The sequence below is a fragment of the Pteronotus mesoamericanus genome, unplaced genomic scaffold (assembly GCF_021234165.1).
Source record: "Pteronotus mesoamericanus isolate MK-2021 breed Mesoamerican mustached bat unplaced genomic scaffold, CSHL_Meso_final scaffold_21, whole genome shotgun sequence".
Taxonomy (NCBI): Eukaryota; Metazoa; Chordata; class Mammalia; order Chiroptera; family Mormoopidae; genus Pteronotus; species Pteronotus mesoamericanus.
The window spans coordinates 2,133,689-2,146,245 of NW_026555310.1; the positions used below are offsets into that span (position 1 = coordinate 2,133,689).

Sequence of the window (12,557 nt, forward strand, 5' to 3'; positions counted from 1 at the left end):
TGTTATCTCTGATCCCTCTGCAACATTGCCAAGTCTTAAATGTTAAAAAAACCCAAAAACCAAAAAACACAGAAACCCTCTTACCTCCAAATCCATTAATTTTTCCTTCTTTATTTTCATTTTTTACATTATTATTAAGATACTGGATAGGTCAACTTACCTTCCTTCACTGTCTTTACAGTAGGGGCAAGTGCATGCTTCCCGCCGGGTCCTCCGACCAGCTTGGGGTTGGGGATCTGGACTGTTCTCTCCTTCCTCTCCTCCTGCTGTGTCATCATGTAGTCCATCACCACTGGCCCCATGGAGGCCAAGCTGAGCTCCATGATCACCTGAAATTAAGAGTAAAGAGTCAAGATGGGAAATAGGGGAGGTCATCACAGCTGCAGTCATCTCACTGACTACATTTACAGCACCATTTCTTCACAGCTTTGGTCACATTCACTCCTATCACCCATCCTTGAGATATCAAGAATTGTTGCTGAAAATACAAAGAGCCAATTAAATACATGAAAACAGTCAATCTCATTCAATTTTTAAAATGAAACTCTATTTATACTGGACTTTTGTAATTTTTCACTTATCAGATTACAAAAAGTTTAATAATGCACAGAATTGGCAAGGGTATAGGGAAATAAACATTGTTATATATAGGGGGTGATAAATTAGAACCACCTCTATGAAGGTCAGTTTGGCTTTATTACTAAAAATTCAAATGCAGAGAGTGAAAGATACAGACTGACTAAATCACCAGCCAAGATAGAGAGGCACAAGTAGATATACTTTGCCTCCTTGCACAACCAAAAGAAGTACAACAAATTTAGAAACAAAAAATAACCAGAACTGCCACAAAATCAAACTGTATGGAAATCCGACAACCAAGGAGCTAAAGAATAAACATTCATCCAGACTGGTAGGAGGGACAGAGATGGGCAGCCAGGGTGGAGAGGCCATTAGGGAAGGCAGCGACTGGAGGACCAGGCAGGCAAGGCAAAAGCTGGTGGACCAGGCAGTTCCACATTTGCGTGCAGATAAACCAGGAGGAACAGCTGGGGAGCAAGACAGACCATACGACCCAGGGTTCCAGTGTGGAGAAAGAAAGCCTCAGAACCTCTGGGGGGAAAAACCTGTGGGGATTGTGGCAGCAAGAGAAATTTCCAATCTCACAGGAGAGTCCACAGGAGAGGCCCACAAGGTCCCAGAACGTACACAAATGCATCCACCTGGGAATCAGCAGCAGAAGGGCCTGATTTGCTTGTGGGTAGCAGGGGAAGGGACTGAAAGCCGGCCAAGAACCGAGCAAGAGGCATTGTTCCCTCTCAGATCCCTCCCCCACATACAGCCCCACAACACAGCAACCTGGGTTGCCCCACCCTGGTGACTACCTAAGGCTCTACCCTTCCCAATGTAACAGGTGTGCTGAGACAAAGGAATATGGCCCAAATGAAAGAATAGATCAAAGTTCCAAATATAGAACTAAGCAATGAACAGACAGTCAGCCTATCAGATGCACAGTTCAAAACACTGGTAATCTGGATGCTCACTGAATTGGTTGAGTATAGTCACAAAATGGAGGAAAAAATGAAGGCTATGCAAAGTAAAATAAAGAAAAATATACAGGGAACCAACAGTAAAGGGAAGGAAACTGGGACTCAAATCAATGATTGGGAGCAGAAGGATGAGATAAACATTCAACCAAAACAGAATGAAGAAACAAGAATTCAAAAAAATGAGAGGCTTAGGAACCTCTGAGACAACTTTAAATGTTCCAACATCAGAATCATAGGGGTGCCAGAAGGAGAAGAGGAAGAGCAAGAAATCAAAAACATCTGAAAAAATAACGGAGAACTTCCCCAATCTGCCGAAAGAAATAGACTTTCAGGAGATCCAGGAAGCACACAGAGTCCCAAAGAAACTGGACACAAGGAAGCACATATACCAAGGCACATCATAATTACATTACCAAAGCTTAAAAATAAGGAGAGAATCTTAAAAGCAGTAAGAGAAAAGGAGAGAATTATCTACAAAAGAGACAGTTACATACAAAGGAGTTCCCATAAGACTATCAGCTGATTTCTCAAAAGAAACCTTGCAGGCAAAAAGGGGCTTGAAAGAAGTATTCAAAGTCATAAAGACAAGGACCTACATCCAAGATTATTTTATCCAGCAAAGCTATCATTCAGAATGGAAGGGCAGATAGTGCTTCCCAGATAAGGTCAAGGTAAAGGAGTTCATCATCACCAAGACCTTATTATATGAAATGTTACAGGGATTTATCTAAGAAAAAGATAAAAAACTATGAACAGTAAAATGACCCCCAAAAAATAAAATAAAAAAATAAAAATTTAAACACACAACTTCAAAGTAATTCCATTTTGAACCAGCAATGTCCTATGGAGATACTCATGAGTATACCAAGATATGACAATAGTGTTTTCTTTAACAGCAAAAACCTATAAACAGCCCTGGCTGGTGTGGCCCAGTTGGTTGAAGTGTAGTCTCATAACTGACAGGTTGCAGGTTCCATTCTCAGTCAGGGCACATGCCTAGGTTGTGGGTTCGGTCCCTGGTCCAGGTGCATATGATTTCTGGCCCGGGTACATACGGGAGGGCAACCAATCAATGTTTCTCTCCCTTGTTTTCTCCCTCCCTTCCCTTATCTCCAAAAATAAACAAACAAAATTAAATTAAAAAAAAAAAGTTTTATCTTAAAATGTGGCACTGGTTAAGTAATGAAAGAAATTAAAGATTTTCCTTTCCATGATGAAAATAACTAATGCACCAAAGGCATAGCTTAATGACAATCTTGCTCAACCCAGTAGTTGTATCTGGCATCAGTTCCTGAAATAATTATGGCAGTTGCACACCTTTTCAGTTTTCTCAAAGTGGAACTTTCAAGAAGACCACCACATCTTTAAGTCAAGCACCCTATTCATTTCTGAGAAAAGAACATGGGCAATATTAAAATAGGATGAAATAGAAACCTACCCAATAATTTTCAAAAGGAAGGTTGCGATATACTTCCCTATTCACCTGCACTCTGAAATGATTTTGGGGATGGGTGTTCTTTAATTCAGCAAGTATTAATATAGTAATACTGAATTTTAAAACTACACCTTTATTAAGCATACACTGTATTTTCTGAACATGTTTCATTTTACACAACAAATTTAATCCAAAGGAGTATATCTCAGACCACAAGTGTTTGTGTATTCAGCCATGTTGAAACAGAATACTGTTATCATATCATTCACGTGTGAGGAACATTTAGTATCCGGAATACTACGCCACATCAAGAAAAATGTCAGTAGTTAACAGAGATAGATGATTCATAATACATGGTGCTTTATCTTTTTAAATAATAATTTTTATTAATCTAGTTCCCCAGTCCAAAGTGAATTAGATGTAGCAAATTAGAGAAAAAGGAATAGAAAATTTGTACTTTTTTAGAAAAGAGATTAGAGGTGATTTTTTTAAAAAATTTATTTATTTTTAGAGGGAGAGAAGACAGAAAGACAGAGATAAACATTGATGTGTGAGAGATACATTGATCGGTTGCCTTTTACACACCCCCAACTGGGGACCTGCCTGCAACCCAGGCATGTACCCTGACCGGTAATCAAACCAGAGACCCTTACGTTCACAGGCCAGCACTCAATTCACTGAGTCGCACCAGCCAGGGCAAAAAGTTACACTTTTAATGACAGAAAATCTGACAACTGGGAGTGACAAAATGTAGTATCAAAAAATACATATAGATGGGTTCCCAAATTCATCGTTATTTGACAACTTGGTTACTCTTGAGATAGTTTAATTTATGTAGGAAAGACAGTATAAATGCTTGATTCTGTCAATTACTAGTTTTCGAAATATGGTAGCTTGGTTTCCTAGAATCCTTAAGAAGTGACCAACCAAGCCCTGGTCAGGTAGCTCAGTCGGTTAAGAGCATCACCCTGATACGTCAATGATATGGATTCAATCCTTGGTCAGGGCTACAGAAGAAACAACCAATGAATGCATAAATAAGTGGAGCAACAAATCAATGTTTCTCTCCCTCTCTCTCTCTATATATTGAAATCAATAAATTTTTTAAAAAGCACTGCCTGGTGTGCATCTGTGGATTGAGTGTGACCTGCAAACCAAAAGATCACTGGTTTGATTCCCAGTCAGGGCACATGCCTGGGATGTAGGCCAGGTCCCCAGCTAGGGGTGAGAGAGAGGCAACCAATCAATGTACCTCTCACACACTGATATTTCTCTTTCTCTCCCTTTCTCCCCTTCACCTCTCTCTAAAAATAAATTTTAAAAAAATCTTTTTTTTAAAAAGTGACCAACCACTGAGTTTTCCTAAAAATCAAGTTTATTGATATATAATTTACAAACAATGAAAATTTACCTTCTTAATAAATTCATACTAGGGTTCTCACTTGGGGCCATTTTGTTCCCCAAGGGACATCTGACAGTGCCTGAAGACATTTTTCATTGTCAGGTCTGGCATCTAGTGCTGCTAAACATTCTATAATGCACAAGACAGCTTGCTCCTCCCCCAAAATGAAGAATTATTCAGTTCAGAATGTCAGTAGTACTGAGGCTGAGAATCCACGGTTTAGACAAATATCTACATATACAGTAAGTAGTATAACTACTAATACAAGCAAGATATAGACCATTTCCACCACCTCAAATAGCTCCCTCACACCCCCTTCTGCAGTCAGTTTTCTTTGCATGAACATGAACTCATGGATTTAAACATATCTGATGCTTCAATCCACTGCAAATTTTTATCCTTACTGATGCTCAAACTGTCCTATACTTGGCCACAAAAAACATCAAGTTGGCTCCTGTATCCTCTGACAAGATATTCCATGTCTGATGTTAATTTGCTGCTCTAAACCTAGAATCAGCTATTATTTCAAGTATTTTTTAAAATATTTACTGACTTTAGAGAAAGAGAGAGAGGAGAAGGAGAGAGAGTGATTAGTTGTTCCACTTACTTATAGGTTCATTGCTGCTCCTTGTATGTGCCGATTGGGGAGGTGGAATCCACAACCTTGGCGTATTGGGACAATGTTCTAACAAACTGAGCTACCCAGCCAGGGCCTAGTTTCTTTTGATGGGAAATTAGTATGTGGATACGACAACCTGGTTCTCTAGTCATTTTAGTTATTTGAAGCTCTAGTGGATTCCATAGGAAGAAATCATGTGAACACTATTTTCTCAGTTCTTACATGTTAGTATTATATTATTTAGTCTTTAAATACTAGGAGGTCTATTTATCTGGATATAAAATTCTTGGTTCATGTTTTGTTTCCTTGATTCTCTTAAATATTAAACCACTGCATTCTGACACTAAACAAGCTGCCACAAAGTCTAGTGATACTCCATTTTCCTTCCTTTATAACAGATTTTTTTTCCCTTAAAATTCACCAATTTTACTAGACTATTCTGGGTCAATCCCCCCAGGCACACGTTGAGAAAGTTTTCTGTCCCATGGGTTTCATCTTCTTCCTTGAGGACTCTGTTCACATAAATGTTGGTTCTTCATTGCCTATATTTTATATGTTTTTCTCTCAATCCCTTGTATCTCTTTTTTGTTTAACAGCTTCCCTCTTTCTGCTACATATAAAAATTAATTTTGCTTCACTTTGTCTTTTTGAGTTATGTGTTGTGCTTATTTTAGTTCCATATTTATTTCTAAAATAATTTTTTATTTCCATTTTTCTCCTGAGGTCTGTCACTTCTCTTTTCAAATTCTCCTTTTTTTCTAGTCATCTCATTTCTGAGATTTTTCTAATTTGAATGTGTACTTTCAGTAACATCTTTCATTTCCTTAAATGCTTTCAGCTCATTCTGAATTATCACCTATGTTGTGGGCATATTTTTTCAGGGTCTTTCACTGTTGGAGGATCTGTTTTTCTGCTTCTTTCTGTTGTTATTATAATGTTTTGCTAGTCACAATTTTATATGGAGTCAGACCTATTTCTAAAGTAAAATGAACCCAGGCTGGTGTGGCTCAGTGGATTAAGCACTGGCCTGCAAACCACAGGGTCATGGGATCGATTCCCATCCGGGCACATGCCTGGGTTGCAGGCCAGGTCCCCAGTAGAGAGTATGTGAGAGGCAACCACACATTGATGTTTTTCCTCCCTCTCTCTCCCTGTCTAAAAAGAAAATAAATATTTTTTTTAAAAAAAAAGTAAAATGGGTTTTCCTGAAATATTAGGAGCAAGGGGTAGGAGCCAGGATGGCTTTTCTAATCTTCATAGCTTTGGAGATTCTTTTTTTCTAATTTTTGTTATGTGACTGAAACAAAAACAACAACACACAACTAACTTCGTTTTTTTTGGTATCTACCCCTCAGCTTTCTCTTACTTTTTTGTCCTTTTCCTCTTCTGTCTTGCTCAATGTGGATTCTACTCCGAGAAGTTTCTCCTCAGTTCTAAGCTTTGTGTTAGAACTTCAGCTTGTTAATTTCAAAAGCTGTCAAACTCTATCCTCATTCCCTTGTACTCATCATCTAACTGAATCCTTCAGAACCCTTCCTGGTTTCAGTTACTGTTCAAATGTTCTCCAGTGAATATATGTTCATTTTGAAGTTCTCCTGTTCTCAAGGCCATTAGAAGTCCTGTTGCCTTCTCTCTGTTTCCTGCCCTTCTCTAATGTCAGTAATCCGTAGGTTTTATATAGTTTTCTGTTTTGTTTTTTGTTTTTTAAAGATAGAGAAAGGAGGAAGAGAGATAGAGAGAGTCACTGACCTGTTGCCTCTCTTAGGTGCCCTGACCAGGGACCAAACCTGAAACCTAGGCACATGCCCTGACTGGGAATAGAACCTGTGACCTTTAGGTTTATGGACAATGCTCCAACCAACGGAGCCTCGGGGGCCGGGGCTATAGATCTTACAGTTCGTTCCCACCTTCTGGTTCATTGAAGATATACTGTTTCATTGTAGATTTGTGGGTTTGCTCTTCTAGTTTCTCCAGCTATTTCAATGTTTTGTTTTATAATAACTTTGGATTTAAAGAAACACTGCAAAGATAGTTCAGAAAATTCTTGTATATTCTTCACCCAGCTTCTCTTAACGTTAACACCTTACACAAACAAGGTACATTAGTCAAAACTAATAAATTAACATAACAAGAAACTAGACTATAGACTTTTTTGGATTTTGCCAGTTTTTGCACTAATGCCCTTACTCTATTTAGGATTCCATCTAGGATACCACATTGCATTTAGTTGTCATGTCTCATTAGACTCCTCTGATCTTAGTCTTTCCTGATCTTGACAGTTTTGAAGACTACCCGTTGGTAATTTGTAGAACATCCTTCCATTTGAATTTGTCTCATATTTTCTCATTAGACTGGAGCTACCAGTTTGGGGGAAGAATACCACACAAGTGAAGCATGCCTTTCTCGTCACATCACATTAGCAGGTAGAAGGTATCAACATAATCTGTTTTTAGGAGGGAGCTCCAGGAAGATTGAATTATCTTTTAAAAATTAAAAGTTTTATTAAAAAGATGAAACCAAACCATATAAAATAAATATTCAGGTGGACTCCTTGTTCTCTTTTATGGTTGCTTCAGTGATATGTGTATGTATACACACTAGGCTATGGAACTCAACAGCAGACACTACGACTTGTTCCCAGTCTTCATTATCTCGTTCTTCCTGACTAAAAGCTGTCTGATTTTGTTCAGGGTAACAATATTCCAGTTAAAAATATTCTCCTTCCCAGCCCTGACTGGTATAGCTCAGTTGGTTGGGCATCATCCTGCAAAGTGAAAAGTCACCAGTTTGACTTCCAGTCAGGGCACATGCCTAGGTTGTAGGCCAGGTTCCTAGGGGAGGCCTGTGCAAGAGGCAACAGATCAATGTTTCTCTCCTTCTCTCTCCCTCCTTTCCCAAGAATAAATAGAATCTTAAAAATTCTCCTTCCCAAATCCCTTGCAGATAAGGAGGGGTCAAATGACAAGATCTTGGTTAGTCAGGTGTAAAACAAAAATTGCTAAGACTTTCAGGAAAGCTCTTTAAATGGGAACAGTTAGGCTTGCTTCCTCTCTTATCAAACTTTACCTTTCCCTCCTTTATCCAGCCTGGAAAGACGCCACAATGACCAAAAGGTGCTTTGCAAACATGGCAACTGTCTCAATCTAAGGGAAAAAAAGTATGACCAGGTTTCTACTGTTATCTGGAACTATAACACCAACCTTGGACTTACAATCTCCAGACTTCATGTTCTGTGAGAACAATAAACGCCTATCTGATCTACTGTAATCGATTTTCTGATACATACAGCTAAATGCATTCCCTAACTACAGAAAAAAGAAAAAAGAAACTATATTTTATTAAAGTCAGTCATGACTACATTGGGCATATCAATTTTTTAAAAAGATTTTATTTATTTTGAGAGAGAAGAGAAGGGAGGAAGAGAGGGAGAGAAACATTGACTGATTACTTCTCATGCACACCCAACTGGGGACCTGGCCCACAATCCAGGCATGTGCCCTGACTGGGAATGAAACCAGTGACCCTTTGGTTTGCAGGACAATGCCCAACCCACTAAGCCACACCAGTCAGGGCTGGGCATATCGGGGGGAAAAAAAAAATTTTTTTTAACTACACCTCAGTATGTCCTACCAGTATTTTATATCACTGTTGTGTGTGTGTGTGTGTGTGTGTGTGTGTGTGTCAAACTGATAAGAGCCATTAACTTTCTTTGTTGAATTCCCAAACTATGCTGTAAGTAGGTAAGCATCCAACAAAAAAAATCTGATAATTTTATATTAAATTGAACCACACAAGAATAGAATACAGGCATCAGAATCTTTCTTCCTTCTGCTCCAGAATGCAAGCCCTTGCTAGTTCATTTGCAACTTGTGCTCTATACAAATCCATTACACGTTGCTTCTAAACTTACTTCTTCCAATATATAATATTTCCTGATTATAGAATTACTACAGCAAATTTTATACACATGCATATATCAATCATAATTTATGAGCTTTGCTATATATAAACTTTCTTTAAGGCTTTAATCCCTATAGTGCCCTATACCATGTGGACTTCCTAAGGGCAGGCTGCAGTAAATCAAGTATTTACTGTCTATTATTTCACACTAAATTCTGAAGATTCAAAGAAGTAGTTCTTGCTGTTCACAAGCTTATAGTTCTCTAGAGAAGAGAGAAACATAATTTAAAACAGTGAGATAAAGATTAAAATAAAAGCCATTCAAAGAATGTTCTAGTACTGAAAAGGGTAATTTCCCTAGTCTGAAATTCCAGAGAAGGCTTGCTTCCTAGAGTAGCTGATATTTGGGCCAAACTTTAAAGAATAAATAGGAGTTAGACAGGTGAAGAATGCTGGCAAGGGAAGGTGTCCCTGGTAGACGGAACACTATGAACAAAATAAAGAAATACAGGAATAGAAATAGTGCGTGGAAATGATGGAGAGAGAAGATGGAAGTGAAAAGATGAACTTTGAAACAGATGATATTAATAGACACAAGACAGGTATTTAAATGTCTGGTTTTTTTTTAAGGTGATGGTAGAAAAAGTATGGACACCCTCTTTTATACAGCTCCAAGTAGCATGAGTGTACAAAAACATACAGCCGGGAAAAGCGTGGTGCCTATGTGGGACATTTTGGCAACAAAAATCAGATCTTTAAGATGCAACTAATCTTTAAGCCAAAAAGTATATTTCTAAGAATAAGGACATGCCAGATATTATATTAAGCTCTGGGGATAGTTTGATATAATCTTAGCCATTATAGAACTTCTACCTTACTGGAAACACAAAATGAAATCAGTAAGTGTAATATCTGCCCTATAACTTGTATAACGGTAAGAGTGTAAGAATTGGGACGGAGAGTATTAGAAGAAAGAAAAGTGAAATATTCTGGGCTATTCCATTAGATAATGGTGAGAGACAGTAAAGGTCTAAAGTAGAGCAAAGGTTCCAGCATTAAGAAAGGCATAAATAAAAAACATTTAGGAATAAGCCCTGGCCAGGTACAGCATCAGTTCAATATGCCACCGCTGTGTGTTCAATCCCCAGTAAGGGCACAAACAATAATCAACCAATGAATGCGTAAATAAGTGGAACAACAAATCAGTATTTCTCTCTTTCTCTAAAATCAAATTTTTTTAAAAGTTTAAAAAATATTTAGGAATAAAAAGGCAGGATTTTAGTGACTAAACATAAGGAACTTCAAAGTTTCTGGGATGTAAGTGAAATAGTAAGACTGCCAGGGATATAAACAAAAGAAAGGCAACAAATATGTTTAAGATCTTTCAAAGATACAAACTAAGGTACTCATTAAAGCTGAATCTAATCCAGTAACTCTAATCCTAGCTATATAACCAAAAGAAATAAAAACTTATGTCTACACAAATGTCACAGCAACCCTGGTCCGGTGGCCCATGTGGCTGGAGCCTCGTCCTGTACACCAAAAGGTTGCAGGTTTGATACCTGGTCAAGGCACATACCTAGGTTGCAAGTTCAATCCCCAGTCCGGGCACGTACTGGAGGCAACCCATTGATGTTTCACTCTCATATCAATGGTTTTTTTCTCTTTCAAATCAATAATCATAACATTGGGTAAGGATTACAAAACATTCATAGTAGCACTATTCATAATAACCAAAAAATAGAAATAACCCAAATGTGTATTGACTCACAAATTAATAAACAAAATGTGGTATATTCACACAATGAAATATCATTTAGCAATAAAAAAAGACTACTGATACATGCAACAGCATGGATGAATCCTGAAATCATTATGTTATACAAAAGAAGCCAGTCACAAAAGACCCCATGTTGTATGATTCCATTTACATGAAATGTCCAGAATTAGCAAATCCATAGAGGTGGCCAGTAGATTAGTGGTTGCCTTGGATTTGGGATGAGGGATGAGAATGGGAAATGACTGCCAATGGGCCATGTGATATTTCTTTTTGGAGTGATGAAAATGTTCTTAGATTACATTGTGGTGGTAGTTGCACAATTCTGTCAATATACTGAAATACACTGAGCTGTACATTTTATTTTAATTTTTTCATTGTTTCTCCTTTGAACTGTACATTAAAAATGGGTAAATTATATGAATTAAAGTTCAATAAATCTGTTTTAAAAAGCAAACTATAGTTTAAAAATTCTTTTTTAAAAGGCAGGAAGGAAAACAGAGTAAAGGTTCAAAGGGGGAAATTGAAAAGAAATAACAGAAACAACCTACATTGCAAGGGGAGGAGCACCACAGAAGAGGGAAAGGAAATATTTATTTTAGTTCAACAAATCTAGATATCATGACGCTCAGATACAAACCTTACTTTCAAAATAACTCCACCTTAGATATCTCCACCGTTGTCACACTTCAAAAATAATTCTAGGCAGATAAAGTTCCATGTCTGGACAGACAGACTGGCAAGAAATTAAAAAACAGTAACACTGGTTTCTTTAAATGACAGGCTGTCGCCCTGGCTGGTGTGGCTCTGTGGATTGTGTGCCGGACTGCAGACCAAAAGGTTGCCGGTTTGATTCCTGGTCAGGGTACATGCCTGGGTTGCAGGCCAGGTCCCCAGTTGGGGGCATGAGAGAGGCAATCGATCACTGTTTCTCTCATACATCATGTTTCTCACCCTTTCTTTCTCCCTCCTTTCTCCTCTCTGTAAAAGCAAATAAAATCTAAAATAATAATAATAATAATAATAAATGATAGGATGCCTTCTTTGTATTTTTCCAAATGAAATATAATAAAAAGTAAAGAGGAGAGTTAAATATACACACATATGTTTAAATACAAAGAAAACAATTATTAAATTTTTAGAAAGCATTTTTTTGCATCTGTTGTTTTTAATTCATTAAAGAAATCACAAAAAAGATAAATCATCTGACATAAAAATGAAAAGCTTCTGTAAAATGAGTAAGAGCTTAAGGAAGTTATTTTCAGCAAATTTTTTAAACAATGAGTTTTTTTTAAAAAAAAGAGCTAAGGCAAAAATATTATCATCATGCTAGTAGAGGAATCAACTGATACAACTTCTAAACAAGTAGAAGGAAAAATACTCAACATCACTAGTAATGAAAAACATAAAAACTTAACCTTTAGGGAAAGGTCAGTGTTCATAAAAATGTTTATAATTGGACAATTATATCTATTCAAGCAGACATTAGTCAAATTATTTATAGGGAGGGGTGGGTGAAGGTGGAAAGAGTATGGGGGGATAAATGGTAATGGAAAAAATATAATAAATTTTAAAATTAAAAAATTATAAATTATTTATATAGCAATACAAGAAATTAGTTAAAATGTAAACATTAAGGAAACTGTTAAGTAACCTGATGGAATATCAGGCAGTCAGTAAAATTTATGGTTAAGTGAAGTATAACAACTTGGGAAAATGCTTATGCCATATTACTGAACCAAGGAAAGTTACATGCACACTATATAGAGCTATAAACAAATACATACATTAAAATTTAAATAAAGTAGAAGAAAACACACCAAACTGGTGAATGTAATGGGATATGCTATTTTGTTTTTTCTTTCTTATTCCTCAGT

General features: G+C 37.2%; 1 protein-coding gene across 1 annotated transcript in view; it reads right to left on the reverse strand.

The window, feature by feature from the left end:
• SP1 (Sp1 transcription factor) overlaps positions 1 to 12,557 on the reverse strand; it is a 34,120-nt gene that overhangs the window by 3,659 nt on the left and 17,904 nt on the right. The window contains exon 4 of the mRNA XM_054591048.1: positions 161 to 329. Coding sequence (XP_054447023.1) covers positions 161 to 329 — 169 coding nt within the window. The remainder of the gene's footprint in view (positions 1 to 160; positions 330 to 12,557) is intronic.